Raw genomic sequence first — 17,988 nt, forward strand, 5'->3', positions numbered from 1 at the left:
AAGCTTCATGCTTGTAATCTTAAAACATTTAATATTACATTAATATCATATACAAAGGTCAAGAAAACTTCAACTTCTCTAAGATGTTTCATCCTTCAATGACAACAATATATTTGAGCATCAAAATTCAGTCAAACAAATGTTTCGTAGGTCATTACACTGTATTAATTATATCATGGGACTATTCATAAATGAAATATTATATGTCTATCTACATGATGTTGGTCATGTTCAGGTCATTGATCTTTTAAATTGTCTTGTAATTAAAAGACAGCTTGATGATGCTCATACTTTGTTGCTGAGATTGCCTTGACAACATATTCAAGCAATTGAGCTTTGGTATGGCTATAAATTATAATATTTTGTGGCCGTCGATCCTCACTATGTAATATAACATGTTAATCAAGCAAAAGCCAGCAAACTTTATGTTTTACATTGATAAGCTTAATGGAAAAATATTAAAATTGTACTCCTTTAAATTTCCCCTCATAATGTATCGACTGACAAGTCTGCAAATATTAGGTCTTACTTTGATAAGTCACATGAATGACGATGACATCGTATATATTTTGTTCTCTTATATGATAGAAAGCATTTGAGTCTGGCCTTGTGTGGTGTCCAACAGAGTCTTATTTTTTTAAATGTAATCTGATCTTTAAGGGAGACAAAATGTCTGCACATTCCCACCACCACAGCTATTCTAAATTTAAAAAAGAACCAAGTAACGTAGTTCAGCAGCTGTCCTGAGGTGGAGAAAGAAGGGAAATGCACCTCCCTGAAGTTCAGCATATTTTTAAAATTACATAAATTATTTAATCAGATAAGGATTCACAGCCATCACATGTATTCCACATGCTAACCAAAATTCCTATTTTCTGCCCAGAAATCACAATTAAACTCTCATGACCGCAAAAGTTAAATATCCTTATTGATTGAATATCTTTAATGCAAGATAAGTACATAGATTCACTAATCCTATAGTAGTGTGGTAAATTTGTCAGCGTCTCCAAACGAGAGAACATAATAAAATCTATTGTTGTTCAATAAAGCTAAAGTAACAGAAATTCAAATTTATCGACTTTTTAATTTGATTATATAATAATACAAGAACACATGGAAAACAAGAAAAGATTATCAAGGCTGTTGCACACATGCCATAAAAAACATGATTGTATTACGAGCATATCATGATGAGATATAACTGAAGGAGCTAGTTTCATCATAGCATGGATGGCCTCATCCAAATTTCTAAGACATCTCTGACTTTGCTTCTCCAACAGCTCCCACCTTTCAAAATTCGAATGTTTCCACCATTGGCTTGGCTTCGTCCGTCAAGCAACTGCTTCCGCCTTTTTAGGCTTCCCTATCGCTCATGACTGGTAGTTTTCTAAGCTTCACTATCGCTCATGACCGGTAGTTGCCTCTATGTAATGGTGGTCGGCCTACCGACTAGTCGTTTTTCGAATGTCTCTTGTACTTTTGTGCATGGTGTGGCGTCGTTTTTCGAATGTCTCTTGTACTTTTGTGCATGGTGTGGCCTTTCCAATGCCTCCTTCCTTGCCAACGCACTTTAGACGGAGGTTGGGACGAATTGGACAGCCAATGAAAAGGACTTCTTTGACAATAAGGGGACTAAACGACTGGTCCAATGCTGCTTGTATGAGCTGTAGGTCACGTTTGGTAGGGAGCAAGGAATGGATCTAATATATGAAGTGATCGGCTCCTAAGAAATGGTACTGCCATTTAAGATTCGGATGGAATTTCTGGCTTTCTTTCGCTTTTGCAGACTAATTGTCTCTGATCACTTTCAACACAGTTTGAGGCCGGTTGTATGAGAATTATTTCCATCTTGGAACGCGATGGATGTGACGACCGGCTAATATGGTGGGAACACTCCAACATCCAACCTGTTTCCTATTTCAAATAGCTGACCTGTTTTCCTTCGGAAAGGTACACTCAATTGAGCCTTGCTTGGAGATTTAAGGTCACGGGTTCCCTGAAACAGCAATCGAAGTAGCAACATGATTCAGGAGTGCGCCGGTAATGATCCTGCTGACCCTGGCGACAAATGAGGCAGATATATCATCTCATGCAGGGATAGATATCGAACAACTGAATGCCAGGTGATAATAAACCCTGCCAACCCTGCAGCCGTTGTCCATCAGAAACATATTGCTTATAATACCGCCATAAAGCTTGACATCAATATTAAACTCTGCATATTACATTTGGCTTCAACCATGATACCCAAAAGAGCTTCATTGATTGGGTACTACTCTTGTAAGTTGTCACAATATAACGGTGCCATTTGGCATAGTGGCATTTTTTTCAGTAATGATCCCTAAAATACCATAAAGAGCAACTGGCTCATTAAAAAGACTTCAGATGAGACCAGGCAACAAGAAGGGCAGCGACACTCGAAACACAATCTTCAAAGTGACGGATGGGTAAAGGATGGTTACCAGAATCACCAATCCAAAAGCATAATCAACTGCATTCTCTTTTCAGAGAGAAATCACAAAGAAAGTAACTTGCTGAACTATACCAAACCATTATACTACGTGGGATTTTATACTTTCAAAAATTGAATCCAACAATTTATTGAGGCATGGATCCCTTGCATACTCTATAAACTTCCCAGAATTTTTCAACTTATCATACGTCCAAATCACATGACAGCTGGGCTGGAAAGAATGCTTAAGCATGTCAAAATTCAGTTCAGATCCTCCATCCAAATAACAGTGCTTACACAGCTCCAATATGTGCAGCTAAACTTAAAAGCTTGACACGAGATGTAATCAACAAGATGCCAAATAGTATGATATAAATTTTTTGTACAGCTACTGATCAAGAAAGAACATGGAGGCATGAAGCCCCTATTAACTCAGACAAGGATTTAAGAAACCATGACTCATCAGTCATCACACATTGTAACCAAAATGCATGACACCAACGCTATTCTGATCATGCTATACACAACTCACAGAATAACCAACTAGAACAATATTTAAACCATAGACAAAGTCCTGTCTTTATTTCACTAGCAACTTAGTCCTGTCCTCTCATTCTGCATGATAAACCCACTATGAATATTACACAAGCCACCACACATGCATGAAAAGATCATTTAACGCGTTCTACGGCTGTTGGGCGGCCTGGTGGAAGGAGATGATTTGGCTTTTGCAAAATCAACCAGTTCTTTGAATAGGGAATCCTCAGGTTGAGCCTGTCTGTTCTGTAGCAGAGAGTCCTGACCTTCAAAATTTTGTGGAACCTCCTGCTGGCTCAGGTCGTCATTTCGCTGATTAAGAGATAAGTTCTGGGTCTGAGCTACCAATCCGTCGTGTGCTCCTCCTGAATTCCCACCAGTGAAAGTTTGCTGGTGCTGCTCAAAGAACTGCTGCCTTTCACCATACTTTGACGGAGGTGGTGGTAAGAAACCAGCAGGTTGGACTTCCCAAGGAGCCTTTGGAAGATTCTCTGTAGTGGATTTCGTGGTTTGAGCAGGCTCATCGTATCTGGGTAGGCCAGAGAATACTGATGGTGGAGTTGAGTCCAATCCTGAAGTGGGAGGGGAAGACACAGATGAGTTGGGTGGTGAAGGCAGATTCACATGAGCATCTGATGGCGTTTCTGATCTGTAAGTTTCTCCACTAAGATAGTCAACCGGGCTTGCATCTGTGCTGACTGGCCTCTTTGATGATGGTGGTGGAGGAAGAAGTGGACTTGGGTTCTTGGCAATAGAAGACTTCCTACTCCGGCCTGATGCACCATCCCTTGAGCTCCTGAACCATCAGCAGACGATATGAGCTGGTTAAATATGGTTACAATGGATTATCATGAGCAATTTTGACTAACTTAAATTTCTACCAGCAAAGTCAGGCTAAAATTAGCTACTTTATAGCATGCAGTCCCTAAAGTGCCATGAGCTTGCTGCATGGTTCCAGAATACAAGTTGTATTATAGTTCCCAAACATTTCATTTATGCTACCAGGAGTAACTCAGCACCACTTGAGAGGCGCTCCTAACTTACCAAATGTGATGGTGTTAAACATCAATTCATGCATATGCAAAATTTGAATAGCATCCAAAAGAAGGAAAATTTCTTCATTGATCTAATGGTGAAGATTTATATTTCTTGCTCGCTGAGTAGGCTCAACTCCAAAGAAGGTAACTTTACATAACAGAACCAAAGGAGGGGGGGTACAATAGCATCTTGTATGTCAGGGTTACAAGCCAAATAACAGGAATTCACGGCTCCAGCAAATATCTGGTTAGACTATTAAAGGGTTCTTTTGGACGACAGTCAGGCAGATCATTAGATAGAAATTTACATGAGAAAGACTGACAAAATAAATGACCGAAGGCCTCTTTTTCTTTCTCTACTGCTGCTTCTCCCTATTCTTCTCTACTTGATTCTTCTTCCCATCCCTCTTTATCTTAGTCATCTTCTTCTTTGTTGTGTTAATTCTCTGATTTTGATGGCATCTTTCTGCTAATTACAAGTTCAGAATCAGGTCTGGAGTTATTATGCTGTCAAATCATTTCTATTATTCAGATACGATTCTCAGTTTTGAAATTGTTTTATCCTATCAATTGAAAGGGCTTGAAGAATGCTCATTATTCAGATCCAATTCAGATATGAATTTAAACTGGAGAGACCTATTCACAAGTAATCTCTAATTGACCAGAGATTACATCAGACGAAGCGCAATAGACCATGGATTGTTCCTTTCAGGGAAAGACAACAGGCTTCCAATATTGCATCCTTAAGAAAAGGAGCTCATGGCATATCAAGAGTACAATAAAGATGATATGCTTGTTAAAAAAATGAAACTAATTAATTTTTTATATAATGAAAATCATAGCCGCATAGACTTCTATTTCAAAGACCAAAGGAGAAATAAGTTCGAAAACACATACTATCCCCATATCAACATGACATTCCTATCACCTTTAAGATTATCTATGTGTGGTTGTACAAGCCATTCTCTATATTCAGAGCTCAAGCACCAAATGATATCGAAACACAAAACAAGGCTTAATTCAAAAATATAGAAACCATGCATATTACCTGTGAGAAAGCTGAGAAAAATCATCCTCTAACTCATCATCCTCGTGATTTACATTGACAAGAGGTGCAGCTGAAGTTAGTGTAGTTGAGGCCACTGTTGTTCCACCAACAGGAGGAGTTCCCTTCAGAATGTCATCATGCCGTTGAAGCACACGCTGCAATTCGTCATTTAGTGCTAGACCCTGACATAGAAGTTCCTCATCTCTGTAAAGTTATGCAACAACAATGTCAGTATCAAATGATTCCAAATGATGATATTTTTTGCAACATGATAAACACCATACCCAGTATCATTCACAAGTTGCATGACACGCTTATGATTAGTACGGCATTGCTCGACAAGGTCAACAATAACTTCTTGCTTTACATCCTGTCATGAGAAGCATAATTCAGTGGCATGAAAAATTGGTCAGAGACAAATTAGTCGGAGAATTATCCAGTTAATAACAAAAGAGTTGGGTACAATTCTTGCTGTTGGATTTAACTAGTCCATGCAAAAGCATTTTGCTTACCATCATCTCTCTCCATCCCAATAGCACACTAGTAGTGTTAGGCAAATGTTCCAGAGCAACCATTAAAATACACTAACAGATTAACTACACAGATGGCAGGAGCAGGAGCATTGACTAATTGACTAACATTAGTAGTTTTGAACATTATCTGATGCTTTGTTGTTTAAATATATAAATTATCAAGGAGAATAAGTTCATACTAAACTAATTAGGGTCATGCACACAATCTTTTAAAATTAATAATGTTCGCTTTCTTCAAAATAACAGAAGAACTTACATGGAATTTCATGTTCCAAGATTATACACATTTTTTTCTAAATATCTATGTTCTACCTATTATATCTAGACATCTATTTATATATCCATGCAATCACCCACTTGAAAGGAAGGAGAGCATAGTGATTAAGAATGGTTCTGCATATAAAATAACCATGCATACACACATGTATCAGCACAGAAGAATATGGAAACGAACCTCTAATGAGTTCAGAGAAAAATAATTAAAAAATCATCTTATATTCTTAACACTGATTTTATCTTGTATGCATGGAGACAGGAACAATGTAGTGAGCTAATCATTTATCAATGCCAACAATGGTCAACCAACTCAACAATTAATTTCCGTAAAGCCTTGAATTGAATATCATGCCTCTTTTTAACATGTCAGAATTAAAATCCTTAAAGCGCAATTATGTCTAGCGCCCAAACACCCATAATGAGACAAAAGAAGTTAACTATTTCTGACCTGGTCAATCCTAGTTTTACAGGCAGATACACAACCAGCAATCTCATTTTAGTCATGCATGTTTTCTGGGCATGCACTCCTTCTGAAGGAACTTAACCACGATATTTGGAACATCTCATCCATGTTTTATGTTTGAATGTCCGACATCTTCATCATTAACTTATTCATCCTAAAGCAGAATATATAGTCCAACTTTTTCTTATGATGGATTTTAAGTTATATCTGTGACTATAGTGTTAAGAACATGTTTGAATTATGTAAATTAGAATATTCAGTATAACTTTAGTAGATTTCAGTTGCTGTATCTTTCACTCGAGTGCTACTAACATTTTAACATTGACACATACAGGTATAATATATGACACAATAAACTCCACAGAGTACATCAAAAGAAGTCAAAAGAATTTATTCAGTGCCTTAAACAACTATGAAATCAAAACACAATGTATTATGCTAGCAAAAGTAAAAGCTACTATTGTCACTCAGAATGAACTTGACTCATTTATTTAACATGAGTTCAGAATATTATGATGGCGAATAAAAAGTGCAATTCAATTTTTTGTATCTCTTGGGATTTTCATTTAGGTAATTTTCAGAATTGGTTTTAGAGTACCATTTTAAGTGAAATTGGTGTAAAAGAGTCATATATTATGTATATGTTGGGTTGAACAAGTCATAAAATCATCAGGATTTGATTTTTGATTGTTTTAGACTTTTAGGTGTCTTTCTACACAGGGTTATGTGCTATTCCGTAATTTATTTTTTCAGGATTTGGGAATCACTTGCTTGCTTATCAAGAGTCCTGATTTACTTGGAAAACAAGTCATGTGGAGTTTATAAAAGGGTCTATTAGGACTAAATGAAAATGCATTGCACATGATTTATTTTGAACGAATGAAATGATTTCTTTAGGCCATATTTGGACTTTCTTATCTTTCTCTGTTTCTATCCCTATTTGCTTCTCTATTTCTTTCTTCTTCTTTTATTACTTCACTTTATTTCTTCCCTACTTTCTAATACTTTCTACTATTCTCTCTTATTTCTGCTGCTATTCTTCTTCTTCACTGGATTGTTGGCACTGCAGATTGATTCTCTGCATGATATTAAATCTAATCTATGCTGGAATTAGCTTTAAACTGCTTTAGCCTCTTGCTGTTCTCAATCAAATATTATACCTTTTACAGGACAAGATGTTGTTATAGTTTTACTAGTGGCTATCAAGACCCCATGCTTTAGGATGTGAAGAGACAAACCAAATAAAATGTAACATCATAACAAGAAGTTCTTCAAAAGTGAAAGATGAAATATCCAGAACTGTACAAAAATCATTGAAAACAGCAAAGTTTCCTGTATTTTGTTTTTTTCCTTAAGACTCCACAGGTGGTGACTTTAAAAAAAAAAAAGTCTAGAAGACAATTCCACCTCGGAATTACGAGGATCCAATGCATTCAGCATCTCTGCCAACACATCTGCTATTCCTCGAGCATTTTGAATGTCATGCAAGCTGCATTACAACAATAAAACAGTATTAAAATGCATTTTTTTCCAAAATATTTCAAAAATAAAATGCATAAAAATGGAAGTAACATAAAATAGTGGCATTAACAATCAAAACAACCAATTCAACAATGTGTGCAATCATGTTCCATGCACAGAAGTGAAAATAATAGTATCACCCTAAATGTACATTCGCTTGCTAATTTGTAACAGACATATTTATCAACTCTAGTTTGTGCTGACCAGAAGTACTCTATCTACACATGCACAAACTCAACTTGTATGCTGAACAAAATCATTGCAAACATTCAACATATGCAGGCCCTATTATTACCTCCTCTCGTAACTGCTAATAAAATCACTATAACACGCATTCAACAAAGAGACTTCCATTACAATATAAGCAAATACATTAGAGTTAGAAGGAACAATACCTCTCGGAGGAATTGTTTAATATGAGAGCTTGCCACCTCATTGACAATGACCAAAAAACAAGTACACCATACCTAGACACCTTTTGGAGAACTTGTCCAACATGAATCATTTTAAATTGAATCTTGCAATCTGGACCAAAATGTCCCTAAAGAATTTGGATCTCATCCTTAAGTTGGAACCAATCAGGATCATGAGATAAAGATCATAGCAAGGATCATACAATCCTTGGATCATAAGATCCAAATTGGCCATGTTGTTTACATATCCAAACAAGTCATTTCCAACAATTAATTTGACTGTAGGCTTTTAGAATTACATATTTAACATAAGACCCTTCAAGCGCATAAAATTAGAAAGATGACTAGTGTTTCTAACTTCTAAAAGGAAGGAAAAAGAAACTTGGGAGTTCATGGAGTTTAAAAGAAGAGGTAAACATTTGTACTTTTCCAACCATTTGCTGAAACCTGATTTCTTTTTTCCCCTTAAAACTAAAAGACAACTGAGTTGATGGATAGTACATAAATATCTTGAATACTTGGCTATGGTATTTATCTCATTAAATATGGCATATATGGGCTCATGATGGTGAATATAGACTTTTTATGTGTATGGTCTTTTACCCTCCATTCATCTATTTTATCATTGACTCATTTTTCAATTTTCATGTTTTGTTTCTATTCTTAACTTTTTTTAAAAAAATGGAAACGAATATTAAGATTTGTGGTTTGATCCACCATCTGTTTCGAATTAAGCCCCAGATTGAATTACAACCTGATCCACTGTCATATCCTATTATACAATTTCATGCCACATCTTTTTTCTAGCTACTCAATCCTCAAAATTATTTGTATGCAATTTCTCATATATAAAGAGAACAGCATAAAATACTAAAGTAGAATAAGTACCTAAAAGCAGGACCATCGTCAGACTGAAGAGAAGCCTGTATAGCTGCATCCTCATATGCTGATGCAGCAGGTTGATACGTCACAGGGCGAGTTTGGGGAGGCGTAAACAATGGTGCACTGTTTTCTGTACGTGGTGGAAATTCTACTCCATAAGCCTGCCACAACAATAAGGGGGGAAAATCTTCCAATATCATTGTTGATGACCCATTACAAACCACAAGACAATTTTAGTCATCAAATAACGAAACTGCTGCAGCATATCCAAGATATGAAGTGGGGAAAAAATTATTGACATGAACCAAAACACAAGAATGGAAGATAAAAAAATGGAATTCTCAGAAAAATCAAAGAACAGTCAAGTAATATGCTCCTCTATCCTAGTTTTAAGTTCAGTTTTCTTCAGTTTGATCTTAGTTCATATCACAGCTTCAAAATGAGTTGCCAAGAGAGAACTCAAAATTAATTCATGATTAAGCACAATTTAAGAGAAATTCAGATTCCTAACACATGCATACACAGAGAGAGAGAGAGAGAGAAAGATTTAGGAAATTTTTGGTTACTAGAAAATTTATCGGAGAAATAGTTTGGATTTTGGAGGTACTGAAGACATCTCAAAGGGTAGTCAGGATTCAAAAAAAATCAGAGCATCTCAGGCGTCCCCAGTGAAATATGTATTATTTGCAGGATTTTATAGAGTTTTATATAAGCATAGTTTTTTTTATTCAGCTAATAAAATCAGGAAAAACATTCAAGCATGAAGATGAGAATAGTAGTATATTTTTTTCAAAAAAAAAAAAAAGAGTTTCTTGTCATCAGGAGTAAAAGTCATTAATACTATGGTAACATGCTCGTATGATCATAACCAACAAAAACCTTTGTAGCTGTCAAAGTTTATAGAATAAATGTAATTGGGGATGTTAAGGTTGCATATTCACCGGTAGGCTTTGAAGTGCCACTTTGCAAAATGACTCATGTCATCGTAGGAAGATGCTGAAGTAACTGAACTAACTATAGCATTGATGGAAAAGTTCTTGAAAACTATTCATAGATGAGGTTGTATAAAAGCTCACCTACGCTATATTTTAGGTTGTTTGAGATGATATGTAGATGCATAACTTTCAATAGATAGAAACAAATAGATAGCAAATTTTCCATACATACAAGTTTTTTACGCAAATAGCACCACTCTAATAACATCTCTATTGAAAAGCAATTACTAAATGTTGTCTTTTCATCTTGAGGATGGTTGGTTTAGGAAGTCAAGCTTCTTTTCTTTCCAATACCCTTTCTGCAATAACCCAGAATTTTGGGGCCCGTGGGCCGGCCCAGAGTGGCCAAGCCCAGCCCGATCCTGCACGCCTAGCCCAGCCTATGAGCTTGTGAGCCAGCCCGAATAGGCCTGGCCGAACTCATCACATGCTTGGCACATGTGGCAGAGGAGGGAGACTCCTGATTGAAGTCTTCCTCTTCCCCTGTTCTGTTTACCTCCCTCCGATTCCACCGAAAGGGGGAGCCTAGAGCGACCGGATCTTACCTAATTTGAGTCGATCCTTGTCTATAAAAGAACCTCTCCCCCCTTCTTTGGCATCAACCTTGGGAGCTCTTTCATTAGAGGCTTTGATCGCTAGGTGTTCCATGGGGCGAGATTGGAGTGTTCGTCGTTGATCCGGCCAAAGGAGCTTGTTGGAGGCAAGGTGAGCTACCTCTTTTCCTTTCCGGTCTTTGGGCCACCGTTCTATCTTGAATCTAGGTTATCGGATACCTCGGATAATTTTTTATGCTGATTTGGTTCTATAGAAGAACAATCCTTCGGACAAGAGGACGTTAAGCAGGGTTCTGCGCACCCCAGTTCGTATATCGCGGTATAGGCAAGTGATTAGTCTGTCTAAGTTGTCAGCAAAAAGGTAAGAATTCTTGTACACCGACTTGCATGATATAGACATTTTTGTACCTATATATATATATATATATATATATATATATATATAAAATATGCCAATGATCTAGATAAGTAAGAAGCAAGAATAGTTTTATGATGGTTTCTTCATGTATGCTTGTGATTGATAGTATGATGGATGCCTATATGAGTATAACTTACACTTGCATAATCGGAATAATAGATGGGGTGCTCTACAATAACCAATGTTATATAGATCACCCCGTCACGAGAAGAAAACATGATCGTGGTTAGTCTAAAGCCGGAAATAAAAAGAAATTGATATGTGAATTTGAACTAGATTAAATAAACAAGAACTTTGGGCTTATCTCGTTATTATTAGTTGCCCCATCACAGGCTTGAAATATGATATTATTGATTGCCCCATCACAGGTTGGACCCCTTTAGTGGATCAATAGAGGGTTCTGGGTTATCAGATACCTGAGGTAAGTTTTGATTTTGACTTAGTTATATAGGAGAACAACCTTTTGGACAAGAGGACATTAAGCAAGGTTCTATACACCCCAGTTCGTAGATCGCAGTGTAGACAGATAATTAGTCTATCTGGATTGTCAGCAAAGAAGTAAGAATTCTTGTACACCGACCTGCATGATATAAATATTTTTGTACCTATATATGTATGATATGCTAATGATCTAGATAAGTCAGAAGCAAAAATAGTTTTATGATGGTTTCTTCATGTGAGCTTGTGATTGATGCTATGATTGATGCATATATGAGCATAACTTACACTTGCATAATTGGACTAATGGATGTGGTTCTCTAAACTAACGATGTTATATTGATTGCCCCCTCACGGGCGAAAAACATGACTGTGGTTAGTCTAAAGCCAGAAATAAAAAGAAATTGAGATCACAACTCCTTTTTTCTCTTTTTCAGAGTTGTAGGTTGCATAGTACATAGCTATGGTTGAGATCACAAGTAGAGGGGATTATTAAATTGAGCATCAATGATACTGCTTGGATTATCAAATTTTGTAATTAGACCAACTTTGTTGTTTGGTATGAATTGAGATCATTGTTGAATATGAATATTAAGGTTGTATTATATTTTTAGTCCTTGCATATTCTCTAGGGCTTTGCCCTAGGGAGTATGCGGCCGTGTTGCGTGCCGGACCCAGGTGAGGGGTTCGTGGTGCGACACTTTCTCTATCCAAAAAGCAAAAAAATGCAAGATATTTATACAAGTATTCTCGGAAAGGCATCTTGTTATTTTTAGGCCTTACATATTCTCTAGGGCTTTGCCCTAGGGAGTATGCGGTCGTGTCGCGTGACGGACCCCGGTGCTGGATTCGTGGCGTGACACTTGCTCTATCCAAAAAGCAAAAAAATGCAAGATATTTATACAAGTATTCTCGGAAAGGCATCCTGTTATTTTCTTAACCAAATTAACTTGTATTAACATACAAGTAGCAATGTGACTGCTTAGATGAACACCAGAGAAGTGGACTTGGAATGAGATCCACACTCTCTCTCTCTTGAAGGCTAACGTCTAGGATCCCAAAACACAAATCGCCCTTTATAACATTCCCTGTCTCTAGACTTTAATTTTATTTCTCTCTATCAAATCCAACCTATTATCAAGTCCATGTGAATCTGGAATGCCAAGTTGATCTTTCTCTCCTATGTGATGATTTCTCTCCTATGTGTTGATTAGAACGAAACAAACTTCTAATGCACAACATCACTACTATGGCTGAGATAGTAAGTTCATAACGAGGCAGGTGAAGACTGAAACCAATATCTAATTGCACGGACAAGATCTAAGCACAGACTGATATAGCAAACTACAAATTAAATGTTCTATAAATGATGAAAGCAAAAACTATATGCACATATCACATGTTGATCATAATTTGTAGGTGTGAGTTTGTGTCAAAAAAGGAAGTGGTTATTGATAAATTCAAAGCTAAAACTCCTACCATTCATTGGTTAAATATAAAATAAACCAGAAAGCGGGTAGGGCTGGGCATGCAACATGAAACAGGAGACTTGGCAGAAAAGAAAAGACAAGGAAAAAAAAGGAGGTCAAAGGATAACAGTTTAAAAGGATACCCTGAGTTCTTGGTATGCAGCATGATATTGGGGATATCTTCCTCCTGCTCCTCCAAAAGCATCTTGCCATGTATCTATTAGAATCAATATTTTCTCCCTCACATTCAAGTCTGGCTGCAAACATAAATTGAAGAAGCTGCTATATCAAAATCACATTCCAATGTGCATGCAATGATGTAAACATAGCATAAAAGGTGTTTGGTGCGATGCAATACTTACCTTTTTCTTCACTACCTTCACCATTTCATGCAAGATATCCCGCTCAGCAATTTGTTGGTGAATATAGTCACCACAATTTTTGCTTACAGTCTCTAACACCTGAATATACCACATGAGAAATTATCTATTACTAGAGAACAAATATCTATTACAAGGGAAACAGAATAAACCATATGAGAAAACCCTACTGAAGTAAACTTGTCAAGAAAACCCTAAAAGAACCTAAGTCATTATTCAACCTATTTGGAAAAGTTTACTTTTGAATTCATAAGTAGCAAGACTTCTTTCTATGAGATCAGTTTTTTGGATCTGTTTTCTCATTTGTTCGGACAAGGACTAAATTCTCAGCGAAAGCACATTGTTATCCTCTAAAGATGCCAAAGAAAGCAAAGCTATTGAATACTTATGTTTTACATTATGCACATATGTGGAGGTAATATTTAACCTTTCCCTCAGCTGCTTGATGAGATTTCGGCATAAAGACATACATGCATAACATGGATTGAAATTATTTGCTGTAAAAGAATTTTCATAATGCTATTTGCTGTCCCCAACAACTTCCAATTTTAAATGCACAGGATGCAATGGGTAAGTGATATATGGATGTAGGGCCTTTTGCATAAGAAAAATTAAAAACAAAAAAAGCTGAATTCAAGAAAACCATCCTACTGGAAAATTGTGTTCCCTGCCAATAGTATCGCTAGAAACAAAACTCAAAGAAACGTAGTAGGAAAAATTATGACAAGCAATTGTAATATTATATATTTCTAACAGTATTAGTTTGCAAAATGAAAATTTCTTAGTTGCTGGAGAACAGAGCTTCATGTACTCACAAAAAGTGCCAGAAGTTGTATTTTGGGGTTCTTGCTTCCTAGGCGCTTCTTAAGTATCTTAAGGGCATCCTTTGCCTGCCTGCACTTCATTAAAGAGATAAAAATAGATAAAAGCTGAGAATTCCAACAATAGATTGAAAGTGGTCTTACAATAGTATGATCCAATGGCATTATACAAGAACAAGCAGCATGAAACACAACTGAAATTAAATTCAAAATATAGAAACGAAATTTCTCTGGAATGCTGGTTTACCAATAATGAAACTGCCTTTCTGACGTGCAGGGCTCACTTCAAGGTTTAGTGTGAAAAGGTGAACTGTCGAGTACTATACAAAAAATCAGATGTTGGTGTTTACAGGCTAGACACATAGAGGAATGCATGTTCTGCATTGTCTTGTTGAAGAATCAACTTGATGTCAGCATATAGTCCAACCTAAATAACTAGCTTGCAGGCACATGAACCTCCCCTACTGACATAACATTTAGTATAATACTATATTCTAAATGAGGTCCGTACGCAACAATGGTGCCCCATGGAACTGATTCAAGATAATTGCTACAGCATCTAAATAACCTCCATTGGAGGGAAAAAAAATCCAATTATGTTTTTGCAACATGAAATAGTGGAAAGTTGATATTCTTGACAACATATGTACAGGAAGTGAACAGAAGACATACTTGTCCTTTTCCCCTGATGTGATAAAGAAATAAGCTGACAAAATCTAGTTTTTGAAATACTTTAAAAAAGATTGCTACAGAAACAACAAAAATGGCTGTACCAACTGAAGAAAGGTTAGAATTAGTAACAGAATAACAAACTACCACTTGAGAGACTTCTCATGGTCTTTATTGCAGCCAAAGGCATTTCATAGTAATAGAATAACACATTACAGCAAATAGAAGAAATAGCAGATTCTATACTAGGATGGCCTTGCAACACCATGTCAAAAGAACAGGAAGCAAACCTAGCAAAGAAAGCAAGCCTCTACATTCACCAGTTCACCCCTCAGAAAAAGAAAGAAAAAAACACTCCTAGCAGACAACAAAAAAATACGTAATCATTCAATAATAAGCTAAACATAGATAAATTTATGCGGGAAGAGAATTGGCAGATTAAACTATGATATATTGAGGTAGCATAACCAAGAAAAGGGACGCATCTCACTTTCTCGGCATATTGCTCGCTTATCCATAGGTAATACATCAGTTGTGGGCCAAAAAATCAGAATAATGCAGAACAATTTGGCATGAAATCAACTATCAACCTTTCTCAGAGATCAGTGTTTATAGTTTCACTAAGATCGCAATGCCTGTCTGTCACAACCAATTACACAAGCAGACAGCTCCATTAGAACAAGGCACCCGACTAGTATTATCTATGACATAGTCCAGCGAAGGCGAATCAAAGCTTTCATCAAATCAATCGCATAAAACATAGAGGCAAGAAACGAACAGAATCACAAACACAAGAAAAGGGCAAGAAGAGGCGAAGAACCATACCCAGGGTCCATGTTGAGAATGTCGCACAACTCGATGTTGACCGCCCAATCCGGACCAATCAACATGTCGCTCGTTGCCCTCTCAGCGCAAGCCGCCGCGTTCGCCATGGGAACCCACCTGCGCACCAAACTCTCCATGAATTCCCCACCCAAGAAGCCCAATTCCCACGCAAAAACAAAACCCTAGAATTCCCGATTCTCGCTTTTTCTCGCTGCACCTCCTTCAACCAAAAACCCCAAAAATAGCAACAACAACAGATCTTTTCTCAGGGATAACAGAAAATAAAGATCCCCAACCGCAATCGCAACAAAAACCGTCAGAATTCACAGCCCAAAACAGCATCGCCTCAAAAGCATTCAGATCAGTGGGGGGAAAAAAACTGAAAATCCAAGACCTCTGAGGCGAAATCAAGAGGGTTTCGAGATTTTCCAATTCCGAGGTCAAATTGAAGACCAGAATTAGCACGAGGATCTACCTGTCACCAACAAAAGCGAAGAATTCCAGATACTTTTCTTCAACGCTGGCACGCCTGGATTTGGGGGAAGAGAGTGAGAGAGAGAGAGAGAGACAGAGGTGGGGGGCAGCTGGGCGCCGACTTTTATAGGGAAGGAAATCGTCTGGGTTCGAGACGGTTCAAAGATGAGGAACGCCGGAGGCTGGATCTTGGAAGGACGACAGCAAATGTGGACTTTTAATTCCTACTTTCCATTCCTTCCCACTGCTATTATTATAGTTTTTGTGTCCACAACAACCAGGTATATAAGGGTCTCTGGCCAACCAATTCAATGCACGGGTCGGTGACCTTAGGCCCTAAGGTTTCTCTCCTTCCATTAGGTGTGAAACTAAAAAGAGTCTCCCTCTTTCGTCCAAGCTTTCCCTGTTTGACCTACATCCATGTGTATCATGTCATGATTGTGATTAGGGATGTACATGATTGTGATTAGGGATGTAAATGAATTGTTGGCCCTATTGAAAATTCTAAACATGCTAGCATCGGCATAGATAGCTTTATTAGATCATATCGAAGGAGAATGGAGTAATTTCCTTTGATCTATCTTAGCAGTACAGGTGGTGGATGTTTATTCTCTTAATTGCGAGATATATTAGTCATTTTCTCCATGTTTTCATCCTATTATGGTTGAATTTTTCATCCTATTGAAAATTCTAAACATGCTAGCACTAGCATAGATAGCTTTATTAGAATATATCAAAGGAGAACAGAGTAATTTTCTCTGATCTATCTTTGTGATATAGGTAGTGGATGTTTATTCTCTTAATTGCGAGATATATGTCTCATTTTCTCCATGTTTTCATTTTATTATGGTTGAATTTTTCATCCTATTGAAAATTATAAACATGCTAGCACTGGCATAGATAGCTTTATTAGAACATATCGAAGGAGAACGGAGTAATTTCCTCTGACCTATCTTAGTGATATAGGTGGTGGATATTTATTCTCTTAATTGCGAGATATATGAGTCATTTTCTCCATGTATTTATCCTATTATGTGTTGAATTGTTCATCCTATTATGCTTGAATCATGCTTTTTATCATTATTAGTTTTATCCTTGGTCAAAGATATGTGTAGAGAGGGCATCCTTAGACAAAGTAAATTGCCATAGGACATCAATAGCATATGCCATATTCCTAGCTATCTACAATTTATTTTAAACAAGAATGAGGACATTCATCTATGATCAAGATGGCTGCATTTGTCATGGGCGATATGAATGCATCAAATGTGAGATGTGATGGTTAGGTTCCATTGGATAACCCATCTTCTTGGCTTGTCTTTTTACATCAAAATCATAGAAAACAAAATAATGATAAAAAATAATCCACTTATTCATATTCATACTAAATCAGAATTTTTGCTTTGATGAGGGTCACATCATCTTGCATGCTGAGATGGGTGCACTATGATGAAAAAGGTTATTACAATCATGTCCTCAAGTTAAGTAATGGATTCATCACCAATTTATGTGATAGGATGGAATGTTTAGTTAGAAGAGAAAATGTTGGTGTTCTCATCATATGTTTACTGACATTAGTAACATGTGAAGTGTAAAGTCTATGCAAAATGTAAAGACTCAATCTAAAGCAGTGCCTAATGGGATCATATTCATTATTTCTTGCTTATTTTATATGTAATAGTTCCAACTATTTGATCAATAATTTCTCCACATTCTCAAGCCAGTGACACTGGCATTTGTTATGATGGATGGCTAATGATTCACGGAGAACAGCTATTATGTT

At 36.9% G+C, this 17,988-nt stretch overlaps 1 protein-coding gene across 1 annotated transcript; it reads right to left on the reverse strand.

The window, feature by feature from the left end:
• Positions 1–2,795: 2,795 nt before the first annotated feature.
• On the reverse strand, positions 2,796–16,479 carry LOC103713818 (TOM1-like protein 3). Its single transcript, XM_039130782.1, has 10 exons — positions 16,207–16,479; positions 15,732–15,848; positions 14,232–14,310; positions 13,399–13,497; positions 13,180–13,293; positions 9,169–9,323; positions 7,754–7,835; positions 5,359–5,444; positions 5,075–5,278; positions 2,796–3,785 (listed from the first exon to the last, which is right to left on the reverse strand). The coding sequence occupies exons 2-10, from the start codon at positions 15,836–15,838 to the stop codon at positions 3,128–3,130; spliced, it is 1,584 nt and encodes a 527-aa protein (XP_038986710.1). The 5' UTR covers positions 15,839–15,848; positions 16,207–16,479; the 3' UTR covers positions 2,796–3,127.
• Between the last annotated feature and the right edge of the window lie 1,509 nt (positions 16,480–17,988).

Source organism: Phoenix dactylifera, chromosome 10 (assembly GCF_009389715.1).
Source record: "Phoenix dactylifera cultivar Barhee BC4 chromosome 10, palm_55x_up_171113_PBpolish2nd_filt_p, whole genome shotgun sequence".
Classification (NCBI taxonomy): Eukaryota; Viridiplantae; Streptophyta; class Magnoliopsida; order Arecales; family Arecaceae; genus Phoenix; species Phoenix dactylifera.

Excerpts from the sequence above, each read along its gene's own strand:
- LOC103713818 (XM_039130782.1), bottom strand. The coding sequence starts at position 15,838 with ATGGCGAACGCGGCGGCTTGCGCTGAGAGGGCAACGAGCGACATGTTG. Across the intron at positions 9,324-13,179 it reads CTGCATACCAAGAACTCAGG|GCTTATGGAGTAGAATTTCC; the intron begins GTATCCTTTTAA and ends TTGTTGTGGCAG. Across the intron at positions 7,836-9,168 it reads GACGATGGTCCTGCTTTTAG|CTTGCATGACATTCAAAATG; the intron begins GTACTTATTCTA and ends GTTGTAATGCAG.